Raw genomic sequence first — 26,586 nt, 5'->3', positions numbered from 1 at the left:
GTCATCTTAGGCACCAGAATGCACTGTGCTGAGTCCCCAGGTATGCCAGAAACGTGTGATCGTGGGCTTGAATCACGGTGATTATGTTTCTAGGTTTGTCACCACCATCACCGTGTTTTTGAGTTTCACCACAGTGTTGAACGTCTCAGACTTGCATCACTGCAGGCTTTCCTTCCACAGTGTCTCGCGGTGAAATACTATTCAAAACCGTATTAAACCAAACTGGCCAAAGGGATCTTAGCGCTAACTACGCTCGTAACTCGTTAAGCAGTCGTAGCTGAAAGTTCGCTGTGTGGCCAGTGGCTGTGTGGCTGTGTGGCTGTGTGGCTGTGTGGTATCTATAGTGCATGTACTTTACCTAAAGATGAGAGTTTTCACACTGATATTTTTCACATGAAAATGAATTCAAACATGGATGCGACAATTGTGATAGTGCACCGTGATCTCTGGGATTCCTGGACACGTGACCGTAATGTGTGATCGTGAAGACCATGTATGGGCGTGAACCTGTCATTACGCATGTTTACGTGCAAGTGCGTGAGTCAGTGTGGTCCTGTGTCACTTTTAGCAGTATTCAAGCAATATGACAAAAACGGGCTTCGAACCATTGTTTTCGGAGTGACGAGCGAAAACTTTAACCACTAGGCCCTCCAAACACCCATGCTAGAGATGATGGTGGTGCGGTTAGGCAAGGGCAGTCAGGCGCTATTCAAACAGAAGGATCGATTTTCCAAACGGACATGCTATGTCAAGCGCATCACGTCCTTCCCCAAACACCCCATCTCACCCAATTCAACCCACCACATTGAATAGTTCCCCAAAGCGGCTTAAAACCATTTACTCACATACTACGTTTTGAATTGCATCATTCAGAGGTCACCATTGTTGCTGACACCCCTGTGATTCGCCTTTTCATCTAATGTATAATCTTTTATGCATGTGTCGGTCCGATCCAGTGAGTGAGTATGGATTTACGATGCATTTTGGCAATATTCCAGAAATATCATGGCGGGGGGCACCAGAAAATGGGTTTCACATAGTACCCATGTGGGGAATCGAACCCTGGTCTTCGGCGTGACGAGCGAACGCTTTAACCACTAGGCTACCCCACTGTCCCCGGTCAGATTCAGATTGTGGAGGGTGACATATTCATTCATAGCAATATTGGTACTATCGACGGTGTTATTTCATTTACATGTCAACGTATAACCTCACGTTTTGTAACCTAACATAGGCCCTGTAACATGTTGGCAGTTTTACAACCCATTAAGAATATACGATGGAAGGACGTCGTTTATCACCTACAAATCAGCCTATATAGCGGGCACCACAGCAATCATAGAAATGTCGGACTTGTAAATTGAAAGCATAATACATTATGATACACTGCAATTGTGCGATGGCCCATAGAACTAAGAGTGTGATGAAATGACTTAAACGACGAGCTTCTTGTGGATCAGCAGTAGGGACTGTCAATATATTTTCGCTCGCTTTCCTTCTCCTAAATGCTCGTAACCATCTTGAGAAGTAAATGGGTGATAATCAGAGTTATTGCCCTCGTGTGAGAGAAACAAAGAAGGAGGCTTGCTGGCTTCATAATATGACGCGATCAATCTTTTCTGCAGTTCGCTTTGATCGTAATGACTTATTCAGATCCCATTTCATGGGAAATACGTGTGCAAACTGCCGTCATTATGGTAATACACACTATCCGTTTCATTCACTTCACGAGAAAGGGTCTAATTGATTTAGTCGACTTTGCGGCTAACCACAGAAGGACTATTCATAATTAAAGGAAACGAACCGCGAACTTCCGTCTATTATCCAACCCTTTCCTGAGCAAATATTATTATAGATATCTTTATTGCTAGAGATTGCCAGAAAATGGTTAAGACTAGAATAGACGGAGAAACGTGTAAGTGAAAAGTTTGATGCCGGATGCGGTGTGTTGTGATAGTAGATGCTCATGTCAAATACATTTATTGTAATATTACAGGATCAAGTGCCATCAAACATGAAACTAATGCATCTAAGTCTTTGAGGCCATCTTTCTGATAATTTCCAACTCGCCGCCGTCAATAAGATCTACTTTTATGTGTTGTTTGTTCTGATGTTGCAACGTCATGAAGGTACTTCACTACATGCTTTCTAGCTGAGATGTTTTTGATGTTGGAGCATCAAAGGTCCTTGCAGATGCTGTAATGATTTGACCCGTGTTAGTCAGCGTCAACTGGATCCATTGGCTATTTGGAAGGCGACATCGGGAGGCTAAACGTACACGGTCCAAGCCTATCATACAGGATAGGGTACTAATAGAATTACGGACCTGTTTTTTATCACAAACGGCCGTAAGATTTCATTTGCTAATCTGTGCACTTGTAGGCTACTTGAGGCAGTGATATTAGATTAAAAGACGCCGTCGACCAATAATAGAACCTTCACCCTTGCGGTGGACACTACCAGAGTGGACGGCTTCAACCAAAATCAAATTATTTGTCAAAATGCGCAACTCTTTCTAGCGATTGTACAGGCAGTAGTAGTTAATTGCGGCTTTCTCAGGCAGCGCGAGGCGGACAGAGGGATTGGTGGAACAGACAAGATAATGGGCCGTGCCTCGGCACTGCGTACAGCGGAATAGTCCTCCATCGACCGCGGCTGTGATGGTCGATCAATACTCCCATCACTAAATCCATCTCACCTGGACAGTGAAGGAAGATAGACTAGCCCATGTAGCCTTCCCCAATAAAAGTGAATTGGTCTATTGTCAGCATGTGTTGTGAGAGCAACGTTGATGGGTGGTTCTGTTAATGAACTCATTGAGGCCACTGAGTCATTATCGCGACGGCAGCGTGTAGGCTGTGAGAACGGATGTTGTACAGTGGAGGAAACTTTTGTTCCTTCGGTGAACAATGTGGATTTGTCTGGGAGATCAGGTGTCCCATTCAGGTGTGGACGTGTAAGGTAATCTCTTCATGTTCTCGCGGACTCTTAACGGGAGGAGGAAGCCCCTGGAGGTGAGACTTGTACCGTCCCGGATCCACTTCACCAACTGTCTCGACCCCCAGGCTTTACATGACGAGGGGGTGATGGGGGAGTTTTGTCGAAAGGTGGTGGAGAGGGGGGAATACCCCCGGTTGCAGGTAGCGGAGAAGGATGGGCACTACTTTACCCTGAATAACACCCGACTCCACCTATTCCGTCGTCTTGAGGAGTTGGGACATTGTCGTAAAGTGAAGGTGGAGAGGATTCCACTTAAAGAGATTCCTGAGGGCATTCGACAGATGATGACTCCACCTCCATCAATTAAACGTAAGATTGATTATTATTATGCTCACGTGGATCGAATAATGTTATTCCATTAGGGATATAAAAGATTATTTACATGAATGATGTAACTTTCTCAGTGCTATCAAGGTAGGAAAATGACCCACACGTTTAGGAAAATCGTCGGTAAGATAAATAAATAACAGAAATATTTTGTTTGCCTTTAAACAGCATCGTTCTATCAATTCACTCGGGACTCCCGGTTCAATTAAAATGAAAATACATGAAAATAAATGTGATTCTGTTTCATAATTTTAACGATACACGTGCAACAAATTCATTCTATATTACATGTTACATTATTCTATGTAACATTTAATCTATCAAGTTGATCTTTTAATTGGTAATTAATAACTTGTGGTCAGCAATGCTATGCAAACTATAACTAATGGCCCAACTCCATTTCGGACACGTCTAGGATAAAACACGTGTATGGTGGGAACTTTCCTCATTATTAATAAATGTAACTCGCTCATATCTCATGTCAAATACACCTGTGAAGTCTCACCGACAAATAGAGGCTTAGGTAAAAAACACCTATTATATACAGAATACATGTTATGTCTTCATATGTGTCGAAGAAATCTCTCACTGACAACATGTCACCGAATGATTCCGAGTCATTCCAACTTGTCTCCCAACAGACGTGATACCACCGCAGACAGTAATTCACTGATAGCCTAAACATCTGTTGCAGTTTGTCTACCACGTGGGGAATGTACACACGTGCCGTAACGTGGTAACACAAACAGCCGGCGTCGACATTAACTCAAACGTTTCTATGATTTTAAAAGCCCTTTTAATGTTTGCTCCTTCATATATTGACTATATACAAGCCGAACGAAATGCCAAGCCATCAGTTTGATTACGTTAGTGTATGGTTTCTTGAGTTGATAATAGGATCTTTTCATAGATATATTTGCTTCAGCGAAAAACGTTTTATTTCACATTAAACGTAAAGAGATATGACAATGAAACAACTTTCAATTGACAGCAGACTTTAACATCGAAAGGCTATAAAAAAAACTAATAACAATCATGTTTGTTCGATCTAAGCATGACATTAGAGATTTGAGTATGACTGCGTTCTGTTTTAACTAGCCTCATTGTGCAGACAGATAAAGAAACAAACACTTATATCCATCTAATCTCAGTTACCTTAGATACAAAACAAAAATAAGTTCAATGTGAGCAGACAAATGGTGGCTAGAATCAGCCTAATAATAATAACGTATACGTGATACAGTAACCAGTATCAACCTGAAGCCGATTTGATAAAAGGTTTCGTCAACGAGAACTGTTAGGTCATGGCAAGATAATAGGCTAGCAAATGTTAATATTGGAACATTACTACGCTGTGGCTACAACATACAACCGACATGGATTACAGTGCTAACAGATGTTAATACTCCTGGTTCTTACAGAGCTGTTGTCACCGCATCTGCATCATCTGAAATAGGACCAATTATTAAAAAGTAGCTATTACCTCAATGTTTTCTGTTTAGAATGAAATAACTTCCTTTCTCGATATCCTAATTATAAGAGAATTATATAATCGCATTAATAATGTCATTTTGTTGCCATTTGTTAATTCAAAGTTCATATTGTTTTCGCTGATGATTATTCTAACCTTTAGGTCATGTCGTGTTTTAATAAGTACGTCATTGAACGAAACCCTATTTATTATAATAATGCAGAGATGGTAATATGCTGATGGTAAGCTTGAAAGTGGCTTGAAACTAGCACCAAGTTAATACTGAATCTCATGAAATGAGTGAGTGAGTGAGTTGGGTTTAACGCCGCTTTTAACATTATTCCAGTCATATCGCGGCGTGTCAGCTTAATGTGGGAGGAAAGCCCGAAGTGATGCAGGTTTCAGACGTTTACCACTTCGGTGAAACCCACGAGCACGGGTATGGTGCTGACAAACCTAGAAACATAATTGGGGCGAACCGGGATTCGAACCCACAATCATAGGTTTCTGGCGTGCCCAAGGAACGCAACTCTGCACAGCTCATGAAATGAGTTCGGCTTGGAGAACGTGAACGTTTCACTTTGTATTGTATTCCAGTTCGTGTTATGAATAGGCAAATATTTATGGTCACAAGTTTTAAATCTATATATGTGATAAATTAGTCCTTTCACTGTACTTTGTCGACAGGTTTATAATCTAAATTTATGCATTATCAATGTATGACTTGATTTAGTAACGACATGGCTGAATTATTCCAGATGTGACTATAAATCTTCACTCACTCACTGTAGTTCTCGTAAGATATACCGCCTCCAAGGTGTAGTGCATAGAGCGTCTGCCTGGAGAGCTAAAGACGTTAAAAAATGACACTTATTGTTACCCTGCCTGACGCTTGGCATAACGAGGAAACACCAAGGACTGGTCGGCTGGACTAGTACAAGCACACACACATACACCCACACATGCAAAAGACATACGCACAGGCATGCATTACGCTATATAAGAGCAATACTCTTGAATGCTCCGATAAACCCCATTTCACCTCGCCACCTCTTGTCAGATACATTTCCCTCTGGTGATCGGTAACTCTCGTAATGTTATATCGTTTTTTGAAGCTGACGAAGAAGTTTGATAACTGAAGCCACACATTCTGCGTGAAGATCGAGTACATAGAAAATGATAGTTTGGCCTTCGTAATCTAATAACCATGTACTTTGATGTTAGTTTGTCGAAATTGTTTACAAAACCAGTCTTCATTGTGGCGCCGCGCTACTATTATTGAGAAATTCTTTTTCTGATATATTGGTGATGCTTTGAAAGGTTATCGAGGAATCGCAATAACAGACTCTGTAACACAATTAGATTAATTCATATTGTAACGCTATTATATCTGTAGGGAACCCAGTTGACCTGCCAGACTTCGATCAATACTTCAGAACAAAACAAATCATTCACCAGTCCATTGTGTTTAATGTGTGAGAAGGCAAATTGCTAAAAACACAAAAGACACAGAGCACAGCGTAACATACATATATATTCTATACACTTCGCTGTGAACAATAGGGTCCCACTAAACGGAACCGTCACATATGAATTATATATTGGGTCTTTGAAAGGCATTTACGAGTGATACACATAAGGGAGAGAACATATGGATGTCAACTTCTTTAGTACACCTGATGAAGGAGTAAGCATATAAACGTTTTGTTCTTCATAATAAAGAAGTTGACATCCATATATTCTCTTCCTTATGAAAGATATATGTTGTCATGGGTGATACATGTATTGATTCTCGAACGTTCTGTTTAAGCATAAGCGTGTGTGTTTGATGTGTGTGTGTGTATGTGTGTGTAACGTCATAGGTTTTGCGAGTACGTAGACATTGCTATGAATTCTTGATAGTGCACACAACACTAAACGCGTTGGTTCAGGATACACAAAACACTGAGCATACTTGCTCAAGAATGCACAGAACGCTGAACGTATCAACAGAAGAGGCACTTGTTCGATTCTGGCTGAATCATAAGCATGTGTTTATGAACCACTATCAAATACTTATGATATCACAGTATAACAGAATAAAACAAACCAAATTAAAAACACATACAAGTACAACAGACCAAACCTTACCAATTACAACCAGTCTACAGACAAACAGTGACCAAAGCTGGACCACCTCACTGGGGATAATGGGGATCAGTGCTTATGCTTCCTGCATGATTCTCCAGCAGGATGATTGCCATCACTTCTGACAATCATTAATTTACATTCATTAATCATCATATTTATGGACACACAAAACCAATTATAGTCACTCAAATGAGTGAGTAGGTTGGATTTTACGACGCTTTTAGCAGTATTTCAGCAATATCTAGGCGGGGGACATCAGAAAGGGGCTTCACACATTGTACCCATGTGGGGAATTGAAACCTGATCTTCAGCGTGAGTAGCGAAAGCTTTAACCTCAAGGCTACCCCACCGTCACCGAAACAAATGAGGCAAGTTGGTAGCAATAATCATCTGAACATCTTTTCGAGTAACTGGTCGTAGTGCTAGATCGGAGTATAACTGGATATCCTTGTTGAAACGGAACTGCGTCCCAGTAGCACAGATGGCACCAATAAGCCAGTTTACGTCTAGACTCGACAAAGCCATCTCACGGACAAAAGAGTGTATAGTTGAGAATGATGACGCTCACGACATTGATGGAAGTCTTTATAATGTCTGTAATGTATATCCCATGACTAGATGACTTAATGGGCAAGAGACATCTTAGCTGGGACCTTTTATTAACTAGTTTAACGATTTCGCCTTCTCAACAGTTTACAGATTATATGAAGAACACTATTTAATTCCGAGTCTGTTAACACATTTTAATAAAGACTGAGAAGTAAAATAACTTGCTGAACGACCAAACTTCTTTCGAATTAATACCCTGACGACCATACCTTTAAAGTAACACTTTTTATAATGATTTTGCTTGTTATTTTTATCTTATTCTTCGTAAATAACACCAAACAAACCTAACTAAATGAAACATCTAAAACCAGAATTGTTTTCTTTTAAAACCAAACTGTTCTATTGAAACAGAACAGACACATAGAGAATCTCACCATCGTGTCTGCAAGTATATCAATACGAGTAGGTAAAAGTTAAAACTCAGAGGCTTTCCGGGAAGATTTAAGTTTTATCTACGAGTGTTGATATATTTGCTATCAAAAGACACGAGGGACGGTGAGATTGTATTTATAATCTTAAATCATTATTTCAACCTTTTAAGTTTGTACCCATTACTAACCAAAGTCTAGAATGTAAAAAGTACAGCGAACCAGCTTCCGAGGCAGAGAGGTTGCAGTTGTTATTTGATTGTGACGTCATGTTAACGGATGCACTCACAATGGTCTCACACAAGCTATATTTTCTGTGGAAGCTTGTTTGGGATAATAAAACACAGAATCCACTACACTAATATGTTAGCTGCTAACCATGATATACATTGCATTTCTACATTTCGATTAACCAAACAACCTCCAGCCCAATGTAATAGTGTTTTTTTAAATGAAATGAGTATAAAAATAGGTTAAGAAGTTATCAGAAAATATTCAAATTCAATTATTTTAGAAGATGAAAACCTATACTTAATCTAACAGTGATGTTTCTGTTATCTGTTGTCATCCTTAGAACTTGAAGCATCATTCCGAAAACGACAGCATGACTTTAAACGTTTACCAAACTTCTCAGCCATAACTTAACAGATAATAGTCATGTTTCAAGGAGACCGAACCTATTAATCTCTTAACGATGTAAATGCATTCTGTTGTAGTTGCTGATTCAATAATTGATTGATGATTTTTCCCCCTTTTAATGACAACTCTTAAAAATATTGATGGAAAATGGATTCGTTCAACCTAAAATCTGTTATGTGTATAGTGTTACGAGTAAACCCCTTGACATAAAGGTAATATCGATATATATTACAATGTCATTAATTTGATCATTTGATGTACATGTAATACGCATAAGTGAAGGTATCCCTTGACATGTTTACTGATCTTGCAGTCTGACGTAAAGAAGTAAACACGATATGACCAGAGGTGGCTGCGATAGCCATTGTACAATATCAGTGTTCGAAATACCTGCCTGCCCGACCGTCCGAGACGGATTGATTTCAACTCGGGCTGCCAGATTTTCAAATCCCCCTGCCCGACGGTCGGGTTATATTTCATATGTGAAAATATTCAAAATATTTCCCGATGATAAGCATTAATTCACATGTAAAGATGAATGATAAAATGTAACCAAAAAGAAACCCCGTTAGCTTATCCTGAGAAACATATGATTATAGTGGGCAGGCAGGTTTTGGTCAGGGCTGGCAAGTATTTCAGCTAGCCAGTCCTGTGGTCTGGCTGAAATTTTTGGGAGTTTCATACCCTGACAATATTCCTGTTGTAATGTCAGATGGTGCTAACTGCAACATCTGAAAGTCACTCTTAATGCAGATATTCCAGAGGCCGTTTCACATCGTTTCATATGACATCCTTCATTGTTTCTTTAGGATATATATTACTTTATAAACATTGTTACCAAAGTACCCAAGAGAAACACAAGAGAAATGGAAAGGTGGAGTAGAGAGAACATCATAACATGGAATAAGTTTTAGATTTAACGGATTCGATGCTATCACGTTCTTCTAGTCTCACGATATTTTGTCCTACTTTGTCGTTCTTTACATTTTGCACGAAGCTGTAAGAGTCATATATCTAGTGACTGTAATTTAACCTTGACTATACACGTAGAAAGGCACACGCTACCTGTTATGTGTTTGATTAATGCTGACGTGATAATGATACCATGTATGAACTTTGAAATTTGTGTCTAAGACAAGTCCAGATGACTAGTGGTAATCTTATTTCACCAGCCGTCATTGTTTGTAGCTAGTCTTACTTGAGCAAGACAAAAAGTGTTTGCCATCTTTTGCATTTTCTTTAAGTTTTATTTATTTCCAATAAGTCACAAATTGAAGCACTTTGATCTGGTAAAGAATTATAGACCCCAAATGCTACCAGGCAATGAGGTCGACTATCATTTAAGTTTCTTCAGTGAATTCAGCCTAGCGTGAATTTTGAAGGCTGATACATATCAGTTCAGTGTGCCGTGGAGGTTTAAAACTGGCGAACTGCTCACTTGAAGAGATGTAGCCTATTACAAGAGTCAATGCCCGAGTGTAAACCCATTCGTATAACAGTATATGTGACAGGAACATTGACCAAACAGACCATAAACTTTTCTCACATATTATTAAGTTACTGATAGTTCCAGTGAAGACAAACAGAAAAACATGACCTTTTCTATCAGTAGCATCCGGCTGTGTGAAGATTAAGGTCACTTTACATCTTGCTGTTTGGATCGTGTGAGTGAGATTGGTTAGATATTGCGTAGAAGAGTATTTCAGTTATATCACGACATGTCGGCATTCACGTGGGACGAAAGAAAGAGATGCAGGTCCTAATATACGAAACTGGGCTTGGAAAGAATAACGGACGTGATGGTGTATAGAGATATCCGCAACATGCCTCAATGCGTCAGACTGCATGCAACTGGATGATAAGAAGAGAGTATTCTCCACGATCTGGTTTTCATTTTGGGCCGAAGTCTTGACGCTGTATTCAGTGACTTGCGTGAAACTATAGCTAAGAAATGTTCTCTATGTATTATAACTATTAATTGCTCAAATAATTAATACAATTCGTGTACAGACGAAGTGGGTTTTAAAGACTGTTTGTGACGGGTGCCACTGGTGGGGCAGAATATGCTCACCTTTTCCGAGCACCTGATATCATCACTATTTGATAGTGATTCATAAACACCTGATCATGTCATATTCGGAATCGTACAACCAACTCTTCTTTTGGCAGATAATTCTTTTGAGTATGGAAAGGGTGTTGGCGTTTCTATCAAGCAAATTTTGCTGGTGCTGTCAGTTGAACCGAGACAAGCCTCCCTTAAGAGACCATCATTTACACCATTCTTTCCAGGTGTTTCTGGCTTGCGGAGAATAAAAAATCACCTTCACGTGATAGCGATCTCCATATCACAACATCACACGTCGGGCTGGCATGTAATAGTCATGCTGACATTTGCACGTAGAAGGAAGTTTTATTTTTTCCCGGTCGACTCGAATGTGCACATGATGCGCCATAACCTGGCACAGCTGTCAGAATTGCGAAGCGTTTTATGAATATTTATAATGATCGTTCAGTCATAGACCAGTCGTGCTTGTGACCACAAAACAGATACAGACTTGTTCTCATTGTCCGGCATACTGCCGGATTCATTTACTAAAAGCAACGCTATAGCATGTTAGCGACATAGCGGGCCACGTTTAACCGTTTCGCTTTACAGCGACTCGTGATTGCAGAGTTATTGAGTGAGTTTGGTTTTACGCCGCTTTTAGCAATATTCCATCAATATCACGGCGGGGGACACCAGAAATGGGCTTCACACATTGTACCCATGTCGGGATTCGAACCCGGGTCTTCGGCGTGACGAGCGAACGCTTTAACCACTAGGCTACCCGACCGCCCCGTGATTGCAGAAGAAATATGAGTGTATGCTGCAGCTGGTTCAGACACGGTGTTAACTCTCTGTTTTGTACTTGTTAAGTACTAGATTTGTCGTGTTCTGTGTAGATTATGGCGAATACCAGTGCCTCATTCATTATTCAGTTTCATTAATATTTGTCGGGAATACTTCAGTTTTGTTTACTTTCCCTGCATTCTTATAAGTATCCCAGTGACGTCAATCACATCGGGTTAAATACGTTGTTGATCGAAAATGGAGGTTCGTTAGGTGCTATTTTGGTTTTTTGTTTCTCCCGTGTTACAAGGTGAAATAAAATGGGGTTTAACCTCGCTTTCAAGATTATTGTACTTATAAAGCTACGTGAATGTACGTGTGCGTTTGTTCGTGCGTGCGTGTGCGTTTATTCTCGTTTCATAGTGCTGGCCCTCTATGATACATCGTGGTTTAACATGGATACACCACTCAGATGAATATACGGACTCCGAGCAGATCAGTCCTTGTTTTACCCTAATGCCGAGCTCCAGGCAGGGAAACAAAGAGTACCATCTTTTAACGTCTTTTGATATGATGTTTCATGGGATGGAACCACTGACCTTCCCCTCTACGGACAGACGCTTATCCACTACACCACGAAGAATGTCCTTGTGCTACGAGCCTGTTGGAAGGGGTTGATGATGAAATAAACCTTTTCCATATCCAATTGAAATCTCGAAGTCGATTGTATAATTCTGACTATATCATGAGCTTGTGTTGAATCACTATCCAATAATGATGATAGCAGGTGCATCCTGCCCCACCCGTGGTACCCGTATAATATCTGCCAGATATAATGTCATTGTACATGTATGTCATTCTCAAATTGTGTTTTACAAAGGCTGCGCCATTTAAATAATGCATCTTGTAAGCTGTATACAAGCCTTCGGGGACCTAGGCTACGTTTTGTTTAGCGATTGAGACTTAAATAAATGTTCTTTATTTTAAAGGACTTTAACATTAGATAATTCTAGAACATGTTGACAGTATCAAATTCATCACGTTGGACATCAGTTTTGTATGCACGATATATTTTGAATATTGGCTACACTCCGCTGTGACCGCCCATATTGATTTAAGGAGCAGGTGTGCGACGCCATTACTGCAACAAATGATGTCATATTTCGCAGATGTTCAAAGAAAAGTTCTCGTGATCCGTACGCACAACCGTTTGTTTGCCTGTGCATGTGAAGGTATAATTACCTGAAAGAAATTACGTGTATCCTTGACAACGTATACATCACATTAATCACACCCATGTTAAGGTAATGAAAACATCTTTGAAGTAAACTCTTAAGGTGGCCTACCGTCTGCGTACACTAAGTCATCATTGTGTTTATTGAACGACGAAATGAAGTCAAATTACCCGTTGCATGAAATTAAAGGTATTGTGCTTTGTATAATGGCATGTTTATTTCCTTCGGGTTAATTATAGGTAATGTTTGATCAGGTAGAAAGTAACCTACTAATGACCATCCTACGAACGATAGTAAATGGTGTTACAGGGTATAGTTAATGGTCAACTGGCTTAGTTATTAGTCAAACCAATGGCGCAGTTCGTTAATGGACAGGGTTCTTCCCAGTACTATTGGATTCCTCCGAGCAGGAACATGCCCTCTTTAGTTGACTACAGGAAGGAACGGGGAAGCCTAGTGACTTCAAAGAATTAGCTTCGTTTTCTCTTGTATATACACTCTTCAAAAAAAGAAACGCACAGGTAGTATGTAGTTCATTGAACGTGACTACACAAAGAATCTGGTATATAAATTGGATATATGTTATTGGAAAATGTTAGTGGCCTGATATTCGACAAACGGTGCGTCAAAACACACCCTTTGTCGATTTGCAATGTCTTAAACGGCATTGTTTTTACACTTGTTCAAAAATTAATGGAGGAAAACAGTAAGACAAAATGCACGTGCAAGATCTGGCATTCGTAACTCGTGGTCGTGGCTATAAAAATGCAAGCATAGGCCAATAATTTGTCATTCAATTGTCAACATTTTTTAAAACGCCGAGACTCAGCGCTGCCATCGGAACATAGCCATAGGACGTATCCAAAGAGGGGAACCGCAGTCTTCTGTTGCACGCCACTTGAACGTCTACCACAGCACCATTTGCAGCCCTTGTGACCGATACACACAGTTCAATTCCACAGCAGACCGTCCGAGAACCGGCCGACCAAGAGTTACCATCCCTGCAGGATCGCTACATTCGACTGTTTCACTCACGCGTCATCGCAATGCCACAGTTACAAAGACTGCAGGACGCATCCCTGGTTTGAGGAGGATATCGGACCAGACTGTCAAGAAACATCTTCGCGAGGCTGGAATCCGACCCAGAAGACCAGTTTTCGTCCCTGTTTTGCACCAGATCCATCGACATCGGCGCTCGCGTTGGTGCCAGCCTTGACATTTGAGAAACTGGAGACGAGTGTGGTTTTGCGATGAATCACGATTTCGTCTTCACTGGTACGATAACGTGTTTATCGTTGAGCAATGAGCAACTGGCCAATGCGTTACAAGCAGAATGACGCAGAATTCCGCAGGACAGAATTCGTACACTTATCCAGTCAGTGCCGAGGGGATGCAGAGCCGTCGTTGCTGCCCGGACCGGTCACACGAGATACTGAGATCAGCGCAACCTTGTGGCCGTATGTGACATGAAAATGAAAAATTTGCTAATTGTGGTGATGTTAATGTTGCTTTTAATCAAATTATTGTGTTGAAGCAAACAATTTAAGACTCAAACTTATTTTGATAATTTGGCAAAGTATTATTGAGATACCGAGTCTGAGTGAGTGACAATGGTTTTACGCCGCATTTATATCACGGTGGGCGACAAGGGAAATGTGCTTAACCCATCCGGGTAAAAATCCCGAGCTGCCGGCTCTTCAGTGAGAGCATAAGTGCGGGTGTGGATGTGGGTGTCACAAATCCAAATCGGACGGAATCTCTTATATACTCTGAGTTACCATGTATCCTGTGGTTGTTCCTTACAAACACTTCATTCCGCTAAATATATCATGTAAATCTCTGAAGACGTAATTTCTCAAGCTTACACGTAAATATAAACGACACATCTCAATGCTGTGAAACAGCTGTTTGAAGAAAACAATTTTTATGCTGCCATCTCTTTCAAAACCCTTCAACTTTATTTTCCTCAAAGACACATAATCCCATGGACGTTAAATATTGGTCTTAAATGTATTTGTTTGAGGACAAGATGGAAGAACTCCACTTGAGTCGACGTCATTATATCTCAACGTGGACCTTTGAAATCCCCAGAAGTGACAAGGGGTTCGTGTGTGTTCACAGGAGGACCAATTAGAGCGCCATATTCTCATAAACCCATTATTTGAAACATCTCTTCAAAGGTAACGGTTTTCTGAGATTGACAGAAATATTAGATCGCTCACACAAGTGTGTAACCTATAAAACATCCGCTAATCGCCGGTTTTTATTCGCGTTGACGTGTTTCATGATGTTTTACATTTGTCGTTGTCTTTATGGTGATCAACGTTTGAAGTTGCGGAATTATCGCGGCGGAAGGATATGAGCCTCTGCACCCACGTAGTGATTAGTTTAGCCTATGATCTAACAAACAAATTCATAGATACTCCTGTTGGGATTTATCCCGTTGTTCTGCATGATCGGAGCTTTTGAAACAGAGACAGCTTCCTTAATATAAGCCTTGGCTAGTTTTCAAATTTCTTGATTAAAAGGACACGTTCGTGAAGACCCCGAGAAGCCTATATCCCCACAAGGCAGCTGTGTTCTGGGGATTTGTTGCTCTAATAAGCAGTCTGATACGGCTTCGCTTTAACACGATGTAGTGAATTAACGGCAATAACCTGAATACTAAGTAAATCAGGAATCGTCTGAAAGACCTAAAGTATCACCTTCTGCGACTCTTGTGATGCGTTGATGTTCCCCTCGACATCAAGTGAAGAATGTTTGTAGCAGTTCTTTAGAGTGAATTGACAGCCAGACCGAGCATTAATCCCTACAGATACCGAGTGATATCGGAGATGCACAGTATCAACATTACGTGACGTTGTGATGGATTACTTCAGTACAGATCATGTAGCGTCTATAGAGACGTTGTGAGCATGGAGTATGGAGGCATTGGCTTATTTAAGACAACCACTGCAGACATTTGTATGGTGCTAGTGGCATATATTGAATGTTTGCTAACGTCAACATAGGAGATTTATCATGATTCTGTAGATTAATTTGTTCAGGAAGATTTACTTTATTTACCATTTTTCAATTTGGTGAAGAACCACTTGTAGAAGTGTGACTTCAAAGACTGCTTGTATCGACGTGTGCTGAGTGCCAAGACACCTTCTGATTGTAAGACCTCCTACACAGCCAGAAATGCTAAAAAGGAAAGATAATCATTCAAGTGCATATTAGGTAAATCTGAGACGATGTCGGCCTGTTTGCTCAGGGAGAAGGTGCCTCCGGTAAAGACCTTAAATCAGAAGCAGACAGCCAATGATTAAAGATATTGGATGAAGCCGGCAGGCTCTGTAATAACATGACGACGTAAAACATGTAAACTATATCAAAGAAACTGTCTGGTGGTGTAAAGACAGCTGGACAGACCAGAACATATACCTCTTCCCTTACGAACGTGTAAGCTTAAGTAGAATGCCCGAACTATAAACACCCCATGGTTATGAAATCTAATATTCATCGCAGACGGATCTTAGTCTGTCTATCCGCTGCGGTAAACCCAATTTAGACGTACAAGTAAATCCGATTGTAGTATTTTCATTCTTAAGTCTTGAGAATATGTGTTTGCTCTGATACACAAGGTTCCAGTCTCTTTCCCTAACTGCTTATCTATTAAATTAACATCTGACGGTTAGTGCGTTTCTAAAACAGTGGACGGCGTTCTTTTACGACGGATCCGTATGATTTCAATCTGGTTTGGGCTCTGCGCATAAAATTAAATTACTCTTGACATTGATGAAAGGCGATATGTACGAGGAGTTCGTTGGTCAAGTGTTTACAGAAGACATGTCTGGACCAAATGTTCGGATCTGAAGAATTGGTTTTGTTTGCAAGGTTTGCAGTTATCTAATCGCATCACACGAAATCCCAGAGGAGTACCATTTCTTCGGAGAAGCACTATATATGGAAAATCTAATAATTCTGAGAACGTAATGAAGTTGGTTGTTTTGCAGATGGTGACCTTGAGACATCGTTCTTTCAGTTATACTAGGCAACTTTTAATCAGAGCAGTTGCAACTATGCACTGTTTCATGTCGAGCGTACTTACATCTTCAGTCAAATCACGTACATGTTCATGTTGTAGTCGGTCACTAACCTGTCTTTATCATATAATGTATTTGTGAAGTGATCAAGGGATGCGGTCATTGTATGAACATTGTACTTCGTGTTCCAAGTAATTATCTAAACACTTTGATAATCTTTACAATCATTGATGTCTGTGTATTTGTTGGGGTTAGGATACTGTCATAAATTACAAATCTACCTTTTTCATTGTGTATGACGTGAATGGTCATATAGTAGTAGTATATACCATAAAAAGGAAAATACGTTCTGGGAACCCGCAATGATCTTACACGGACAATTGATGCCATATATTAATCTATTTTGATCCATGCATTCAGTCAAAATGGCAGTGATTTGACCATCATAAATATACAATCGTCGATTCCATTATGATGAACATGTATGCTTCCGGCAGAACACACCACCGAACTCCGGTATTCAATGTCCCAGGAGTTCCGGTATTTAATGTCCCAGGAGTTCCGGTATTTAATGTCCTCCAATGGGCTATTCGATGAAGTTCACATAAAGTATGCTTTGCATATGACCACGATTAAAATAGGCGTGGTTTTTCTAAAAAGGAATATCACTCTTGAATCAGGTTATTTGAACATAAATATGTTCACAAAAGTTATAAGACCTTCTTGAAACTTGCAGTAGCCTTAATTTCAAACAGGCAACTCATTCAAATGTCTAGACCTGCACTGGAATTGAGGACCAAATCAGGGACCCCGGTGAAGGAACTTTCATCTTATAGTCATCCAACACCATAATTCTCCTTGATTTGTTTTCTACAGTCACCATAGATCTCAATACTGAACAAACACTCGAGACTGGGAAGACAGAACGTGGATCAGTGTATGTCCCTCGTGTGATCACAATCGTGATTCGTGCTGATAATATTTCAACAAGGTTTCCGCTGGAGGTGTAGGACGAGAGGTTGCCTGGAGGTTTAGGGTGATAAGGGCCCATTTAACGTTACGACTGTCGTAAGTCCAATTTGAACAGCCCGTTGCACTACTTTCAGCTAAAGGGCAGTGTTGTGCCTAGTTTCGTCCCTGAGCATTCGGAACCGCGGGTATAGTTATCCGTATACATGACACTGGTGTTGAAATATAGGACTACCAAAGAATCGTTGAACATATTACAGTCTTTACAAGATTTCAGAAGCCAGACTAGGCCCAGGCAAACTGGCAGCCACAGCAAATGTGATTCAAGCAATTTTAAATCTGTTTTGCGTCTGAGCTGACATATGAGTATGAGCTGAGTATATCCATCTAGCAAACAAAGACAACGCGTCAGTTTGTCAAAAATCAACGTTAAGTCCTTGACCGGAAATTGCACCAATCTTGGATCGTAGTCCTCCTTTAAGACCTTCTCTGTACCCACTGACACTGGTTCCGATTTCCTAACATTCTAAACCCTCTGAAATTTAATAAAGGAAATTATATATATACCCATGGTAGAGATCGCTCTCGTCAGTAACTCCGAATTATTTAGATTTATCTTACTTTTCAGCTCTTTTGTTAATCCGATTTCGATGATTTTGAAGTCTACAAGAAGGAAGTTCCAACCAAATCAATATACATATACATGCTCTCTCACACAAATACTGCCTGCTTGTATGCACGAGAGTCTAATTTGGAACGCACGTTAAGACACCTCAGCTTGTCAGTTCACATGTAACCGGAATCAAATCACACGCCCTGATATGTTTGTATAAAGCAGAACACTTCATTTTCTACCAGCTGATTGATCTCCTGAAAATATTCGGACTGAATAGCCGGTGGGAAATATAGGAAAAACAATATTCAAACGAGAACACAAATTAGGGTTGTAAGTTAAAACAGCCAGATGTGCCATCAGTCCGTTTCAATTATACTCTTCAGCTCATAGTATAATCCGATCAAAGTCATTTAATGTAATTTGCTCCAGTTTGTATACAGCATAGTCTTTGACCAACGTCCCATGTCTAAAAGGGACAAATGGTCAGGGTTTCTGTACGATTCACTGGATCGTGGTAGACCAGAACGAACGATCCGCTGTCTTGATCATGAACTTGGCCATCTTTGGGTCTTGCGCTTTTGAAATAAATTTCTTTATCATGTCACATGCCATATATGCCAGTATCATTCCTTTTACAACATCTACGTGAAACCAATCACGAAATCATTATACAAAAATTAATAAGATATAAGGTTAATGTCACTGGTTCTTCAACTTTTCGTTTGAGAGGATGGATGTGTTGAAAATGGCATTATTACAACATATACATGGTAGTAATTATGAACATGCGAACAAAATAAATAAGAGAGTAGTTTATTTGTCAGTGGTGATTCAAATTGTCGCTTTTGAGGATGTGTTATGGACAAATTTAAAAGGACATCGCATTAATCATTATCCGTGTAAACAGGATCTCTACATTTTAAGAGTGGCATTTACAGTTATAAAATATGTATAACCCACTGTAAAAAGATATGCCCCAGAGAATATGCCCAGCAAACAGGCGACAATGTTGCCAATATCGGTAAATCGGCTTAACTGTTTCAATGTCGGTGACTATTTATTATCTGAATACCAACCTGTGTACAATCCTTTCCCCTACTCTCTTGAGAATGTAAGCCTATATCACGACATGATTTAAATATAACTTCACACTTGTTGTACATATCACTAACCCTTATTGACATCATTGCCATTGTGACAGGACCGATTGCTGTTTGTTCCTTTGTTTGTTTTTTGTTTGACGCCGCACCGATTGCACTCAGATTCATCATTGAATTGTATAAAGTTTATTGAAGAGTAACTCAAACGAACGTAGACATTTAACTACCACTTGGAGGACTGTTTGACAAAATTCGCCGTGTGTCCGCTATGCGTGTCAGAATCCGTTGATCGCTGGTTCGAATCCAAGATGTCTCCTGATTATGATTGTGTCCTGTTTCCGGGTTTAGCCAAAGCGGTAAACGTCTAAATTCTGCATCACTTCGGGCGTTCCTCTCACATGAAGTTGACACACCGTCCTATCACTGAAATACTGTTCAAGGCTGAGTTAAATTGAACTGACCCACTCATTCATTCATTACTAATGTAGATATCTCAAATCCGTCTAATAACTTTCCAAGAAAGACACTCTTGAAATATGACGCGTCAAAGTAACGTGAACAGATCTATGGAATACATCTCTAATAATAAATTACACACCGGACACGCGCGCACGCACACACACGCACACACACGTGCGCACATTAACACTACAGAAAGATTTCGAGTGACAACAACTGAACATGACATGCATGTTACAGTCAATGTGCATACTGAGTGAAATTTTGACGACATTTTGATGTGTAATTTCATCACTAAAATGATGGGATTAAAAGAAAACGAAAGTCAACGTATATATACTTTTTGGCTTCTAATACTAGCATAATAGTCTGTTATGATGTGTTTGCGTCCTTTTGATCTTATTTATAACTTTTAATCAAAACGTTACATAAATGGACAGATTTTTCAGTGAATTTGTAAAATAACCGAAGCATTTAGACAACTTAAATTGTCTAAGTGAATAGCGTTTTGCACATTGACTGTAACATACATGTACACTCATGACGTACTCTGATTGAATTATACGCATGTATTTTTATCTTTTAACTCACGCATCTTTGCTATAGGAGCACACATATCAATATAAAACGCCAGAGAATAATCAGTGTGGATTATCTGCTGAAACAGATTCATCTGGAAAGAAAATCGCAAAACAGTGGTGAAAACTGTAGGAACTCAATGAAAATCAATGATGGCATGAAGTGTTCGCGAAAAGGGTATGCATGTCCTGTTACCTACGTCTACAACAATTCTCCAGTACGACGACGGATGGGGAACCATAGAGTCCTAAAAAGACATCCCATTGATGGACCAGAAAAAAACATTCCCAACTTGAAGTTTGCCCTCAACTGCATTTACTACCACTACAGTCTACAACGTCTTATTGTGTCTACTAATACTACTACTACTACTTTAACACCACATAACTTTACATTTAATTCCCGTTTTCTCATTATGACCAATAAAGATAGTAGTGAGTGAAGGTCATGTGATCCGCGAAGATCCGGGTACGAGCTGGTCGTCAGTAACCCATGCTTGTCTTAAAATGCGACTAACGGGATCGAGTGGTCAGGCTCGCTGACTTGGTTGATGCATGTAATCATTACCCAATTGCGTAGATCGATGCTCATGAAGTCAGTCGCTGGATTGTCAGGTCCAGACTCGATCATTTAACCGCCGTCTTATACAAACACAATTGGCTATGCTTAGGCTATTAACAAACGGGGATCAGTCACTCATAATACTAATAGTAATAAAAGGAAAAGTAATTTTCCGCGTCAACTTATCCTTAAAATGCCGGCCAGCTGTAATTGGTGATCAAAAGGCCAATTTCAATGTGTGTCCAGTTGTGTTTGCTGGTATTCTCTGTAAGAGATATAACAACAGAATTATTCCTGTACGACCTGTGTTTAAAATAAAAAATATTTAAAAGTTTTACACACTCCGTTTAGGGAAAAATGTTGCCCGAGAAACATTTTTGTGTGCAGCCAAACTCTTGGTCCAGCAAAATTACTCGGAGGTATGTCAAGATAAGATCATTCCTTCTCTAGGAAAGGTTTATTGAATTTATGTGGATCAGGAAGACACTTGAAAAATGTGTGTCCTCCAGATTGGAACATGAACTATTTGGCCGATACCTTGTAGCATGTGTCAGCGTTCGATTGTGTGTGAGCACGATGGCTCCGTTTCTGGCCCAAAGTCAATCGAAACGGACCATCGGCTGTCCTTTCAGCCTCACCCGAGCAGCAAATTAACTTAGACGCTGTTAGTCAATTAATGAGGGATAAAGTTCGTCAAATTGTGTTTCGTGAGGTTTGTGCTTCTATCCTGTCATTTCCCCCACTCCTAGGACGCAGAAATCAACTGTTATTGGCTGTTTCGTCTGCTAAATCTAAAAGTCGTCAACTGAGAGACCGGTCAGAAAATTACATGTGGCAAATGTCTCCTTCCTGTGAGCCATTTGGGCAATGGCACATTTAGTGTAATTTTGACAATCAATGTGAATCTGTAGAGAACCGGTACTGATCGATCATAGCCGAGTAGTTGTAGATGACAGAGTCTACCAAGGTGTAATGCTGGTTAAGGAAACTTGTCGTGTAGAGGCTCCGGGCTCAAACCTCTCAGACCTGACGGACGAAATGTCAACATTTGAAGAGATTGAATGAAGGCCCGCCTCAGGTCTCACTTGATCGATTGGAGGGGCAAACTGACGTCTCGAAAATGTCGCATCTAACAAGCATAATGACTGTTTCACTTCTCAATATTACTGACGTCAACGCAACGAAATCTTATTGTGCCGACAGAGGAAAATTTAAACTCTATTTATATTTAGAAGATGATTCCGTGAGAACTTGAAGGATAACACGTGGGGAGCCATGCAGTCGGAATTAATATGGTTCTTCCGCTTGAGAACTGGATATTTATTGGCACGATAGTTTGCACATGAAAGTATTTCAAGCCCATCAACTTTTGAAAATAAGGTCAAGATTTCAAGATACCAGATGACGGAACAAGCTTCTCTGGTAATGAAGACAACAATGTTGTCAGCACGCTCTACTTTCAGGGTCTTCCGAAGAACTATAGGCGTTGCAAAGAAAATTCCAAATTATGTTTTTGCAATCGGACTACGTTTCTTTTCGAACTAATAACGATATCTAAACCCAAGTGTTTAGGTTAGGGAGTTCAAGGTGATAGTGACTACGGGTAAACACAGATAATGCTTTGTTCATCATGGCCACACCACCTTAAGACAAATCTCTACCGTCAACATCTTGCTTCAGCTCCTGTGGTCGGTTGTTGCCAGTAGCCTTAGGGTGCCATTCGATATTCGAAAAAGGGGGAATAACATTGGCAAACATCGTTAGGGGGAACTATTGCGGTAGGATGTTCCGCAAAGACCAATACGTCCCTGGATACCGACATTTTAGTGCGGTAGGGTAAAGTGGTGTATTGATCGTATCAATTATCAACTCACAGTTGACGAAACTAAAGTACACACTCTTACATCATCAGCATGGTTGGGTAGTGTAATCTATTGATAATATGCGCAACTAATATGTGTTGGAATGTTGGAACAGGGCCTTTACAAGCACACATTCAGATCTTCATTAATGACAGGTAGATGCACCTATAATAGAAGGGTCATTCTCACCACGTTTTGTTTACCCAACATTATTTTACATTCAAAGCATCAGTTAATCGTAAGTGTAGGTAATCAGATAACCCTCACCTTTGCTGGGATATGTTACGTTGAATACATATATTTATTATGTATATATGTCAATATTCCAACTATATGACGGCGGTCTGTAAATAATCGAGTCTGTCCCAGACAATCCATTGATGGACGTAATGAGCATCGGCAATCGTAGTCAGGGTATTACGATAAATAATTACTACAGTCATTTGAACTGACCTTTTAATGAGCTAATTGGTGTTCTCCAGTCCAACAGTAAGGACCCGAATTGTACCTCCATTGTAACCAAATCCAATTAATGTTAGCTGATGTGTTGGCACAGGTGCCAGTGCTCGGACTGTTACATGTCGGATCATGCATTATTTTTCTTTAAGAATGTATTTGACAGCATATGGTTTCAAACATAACTGATGTTGTTAAAAAGGTTCCTCAAGTACGATTACAGGAAACATGTGGGTTTGTTTGCAAGAAGCACTATAAGATTAAAGAATATGTATCACTCTCTTTGATATGGCTGTGAACATAATTTCGTTATGTTTTCATACACAAAAAGACTCACCATCAACAACCTTCGTTTATACCACTAGTTTCATCACAGAGAAACCTTTCATAGGAATCGGCTTTATTGAGAGGAAATGCTGGCCTGCTGTGCCTCACAAACAGGCTTTGAAGAGTCTGGCTCGAAATGAAGGGGGTTTAGCTAGCTTATTCCTTTCAATTATCCCAAGCCGAGCCATAATCTTTGGGACTGAAATGTACAGAGAAAGAAATATGGCCTTCGTTGGTTACACGAACACTTAATTACAGTCTATAGTCTGGTGAGTCAAGGGTGGAAACTCAGTGACAAAATAGGTGAATGCAGCAGTACGCATGGTGAATGTAATAATGTCGACTCAGAAGTGATATATGTAATGCTGTATTTAATAACATCAACTTAATGATGTTGTATGTATGACTGATGAAATAATATCAACTTTATACTGGAATATGACGATGAATTTAATAAAATAAATTCAATATTGTTGTATGATGTATGATGACTAATAACATCGACCCTATGATATAGTATGCATGATTAATGTAATCCTGTCTACCCGATACTGAAATGGGTAGGGTGGGGTGAGATGAGGTGAAATGGGGTTTACAGTCGCGTCCAAGATCATTGTAATGGTATAGAAACGTGCACATGTGTGTGTATTGCTGCTTATACTAATCCGGACTATTGCCGATTTTATGGTGCTAGCCCACTGAGAGACCATGCCGTAGTTTAACGTGAGCCGACCAATCCTTGTTTAAGCCCCTTAATGGCACAATGGTTGGTTGGTTGGTTTGTTGTTTAACGCCGTACCCAGCTATATGACGGCGGTCTGTAAATAATCGAGTCTGGACCAGACAATCTAGTGATTGATATCATAAGCATCAATCCACGCATTTGGGATCGATGACATGCATCAACCAAGTCAGCGAGCCTGACCACCCGATCCCGTTAGTCGCCTTTTACGACAAGCATAATCACCTTTTACGGCAAGCATGGGTTGCTGAAGACCTATTCTACCCCGGAATCTTCACAGGTCTAATGGCACTATGAACTATGTAATGTAGTATACACGATGCATATGATGACATCGACTCCAACCTGATAACCTGGTCCTTTGTTGCTCAGTTGTATTACTATCTTTTTAAAAAAATTTCAGATAACAAACGAAAGGGTTATCAGCCAGTTGGTCAAGTTCAAGAACCAATAAAAGCTCAATCGGACGATGACAGTAGTGATGACGTCACTGAGACAGAGGAATCAGAGGACTCGGACACAGACAGTGGTGAGTTGAGTGAATGACATGGTGAGCATTTCTTATATCACGGCGTGTCAGCTTCATGTTGGAGGAAATCCCAAAGTGATGCACGTATCAGACGTTCACCACTTTGGATGAAAACCGGTTAGTTGAATGAATGCAGGCAGGGTACTGGATGTATAGTTGTAGCTTATTGCTTAATTTCCTTGATACAAATATACATTGCAAACGGGCCCATCACAAGTATGAAGTGAATACATATAACATATGTAACAGATCCTGAAAATGTGAGAATTTTTGTAAACGGGAGCATTTTTCCTTTGAGACGTATTATTTTCTATAATATGTTTGCAGATTTAAGCGATGAAGACGATGAGGAAACTTCCGAGGAAGTGTCGGAAAATCAATCACAAGAAGAGGATGAAAGTTTGTTGTGACAGGGGTTGTCCTTTCTCTCCGACAGTGGACAAATATTGACCTTTTCTAGGGCAGATGGATAGAACAAGCGCCATGATTCTATAGTAAACGACACAGTCAAGAATTACCGGCGACTTGTGCTCAACTGAAAGCAATGTAAATATGTTAATACTTCTTGACATCGGTTTTTTTCTGAGATTGTATTTGTACTTTTTTGACGACAGGGACTGAATATATTTCCTTTGGTCTCATACCATATTCTTTAATACAGGGACACATACAGGTTCGTGTGGGAATGAATCAGAAATGTTTTCAATAAACACGTGAATGCAATATCGATCCATTGTCACGTCACATAAATACACGAGCAGGCTATTCAGCAATCAACGTCAGGAAGAATGGAGACATCAAACAGACATCCAGTGATTATTCATTCACGATAAATGTATGAAATTGATTGAGAAAAAACTCACACTTACCTGAGATGTACACGATTGATATGTACGTGAGCGTAACGCCGCTTTGAACAATGTTGACGTTAACGCTATGTCACGGCGTGCCATCTTAATGAGAGGAAAGACTATAGAAGGAGGAATTAATTTACCACTTTGGTGACACATTCGAGCGTGGTAACTTTGTCGTAGAACCAAGGATCACAATTTCAGTGAATTCTCGAGTCAAACTTTCAGACGATCATTTATGGTATTGTATTTACATAAATCTTGTTATATTTTAGAGGTGAGTGAAGTATGGTTTTAAGTATCTCTGGCACTGACACTTCAATTTACATATTGCAAACTGTATTGATATTTTGTGAGAAATAAACATTGTTTCAATTGTTAGAGATGTATGCCTAATTTGTCATTTAAATAACGAATTCGGCAAATATTCATATTATCAAGTATTTGATGACGATGACCACTTACAAGATTTTGTAATCCTGAGAGACGTTATTATATCAATTACAAGTAAAACTATGTTATACATTATACCTAGAGTTTCACAATGATTTATCGGAATAATATACACCAGGAAGGTCAAATTTAACTGAATTACAGATGCAGTCAAACGTTAGGGGCGGTGGGTAGTTTAGTGGATAAAGCGTTCGCTCGTCATGCCGAAGGCTTCGTTTCACAACATGGGTACGAAATTTGAACCCCGTTTCTGATGTTAGCCATCTTGATCTTACTGGGATATTGGTAAAAGCGGCGTAAAACCATCAAGAACTTTAATGAGTTTTGATTCCCAAATGCTGACACGAATTCACAACTAAGATGCGATTAATATAATAAAGACATATCATACCTTGCCACAAATGGTTGTTTAGGCATATATGTTTAATAAACTCTTTTGAACTTA

General features: G+C 39.9%; 1 protein-coding gene across 1 annotated transcript; it reads left to right on the top strand.

The window, feature by feature from the left end:
- The first annotated feature begins 2,627 nt into the window (after positions 1-2,627).
- LOC124141149 lies at positions 2,628-26,586 on the top strand. Its single transcript, XM_046509060.2, has 3 exons — positions 2,628-3,309; positions 24,712-24,837; positions 25,165-26,586. The coding sequence occupies exons 1-3, from the start codon at positions 2,973-2,975 to the stop codon at positions 25,245-25,247; spliced, it is 546 nt and encodes a 181-aa protein (XP_046365016.1). The 5' UTR covers positions 2,628-2,972; the 3' UTR covers positions 25,248-26,586.

Source organism: Haliotis rufescens, unplaced genomic scaffold, assembly GCF_023055435.1.
Source record: "Haliotis rufescens isolate VD_foot unplaced genomic scaffold, xgHalRufe1.0.p SCAF_11, whole genome shotgun sequence".
In the NCBI taxonomy this organism is placed as follows: Eukaryota; Metazoa; Mollusca; class Gastropoda; order Lepetellida; family Haliotidae; genus Haliotis; species Haliotis rufescens.
Note: the sequence above shows the minus strand (reverse complement) of the source record. Positions and strands in the feature narration are given on the sequence as shown.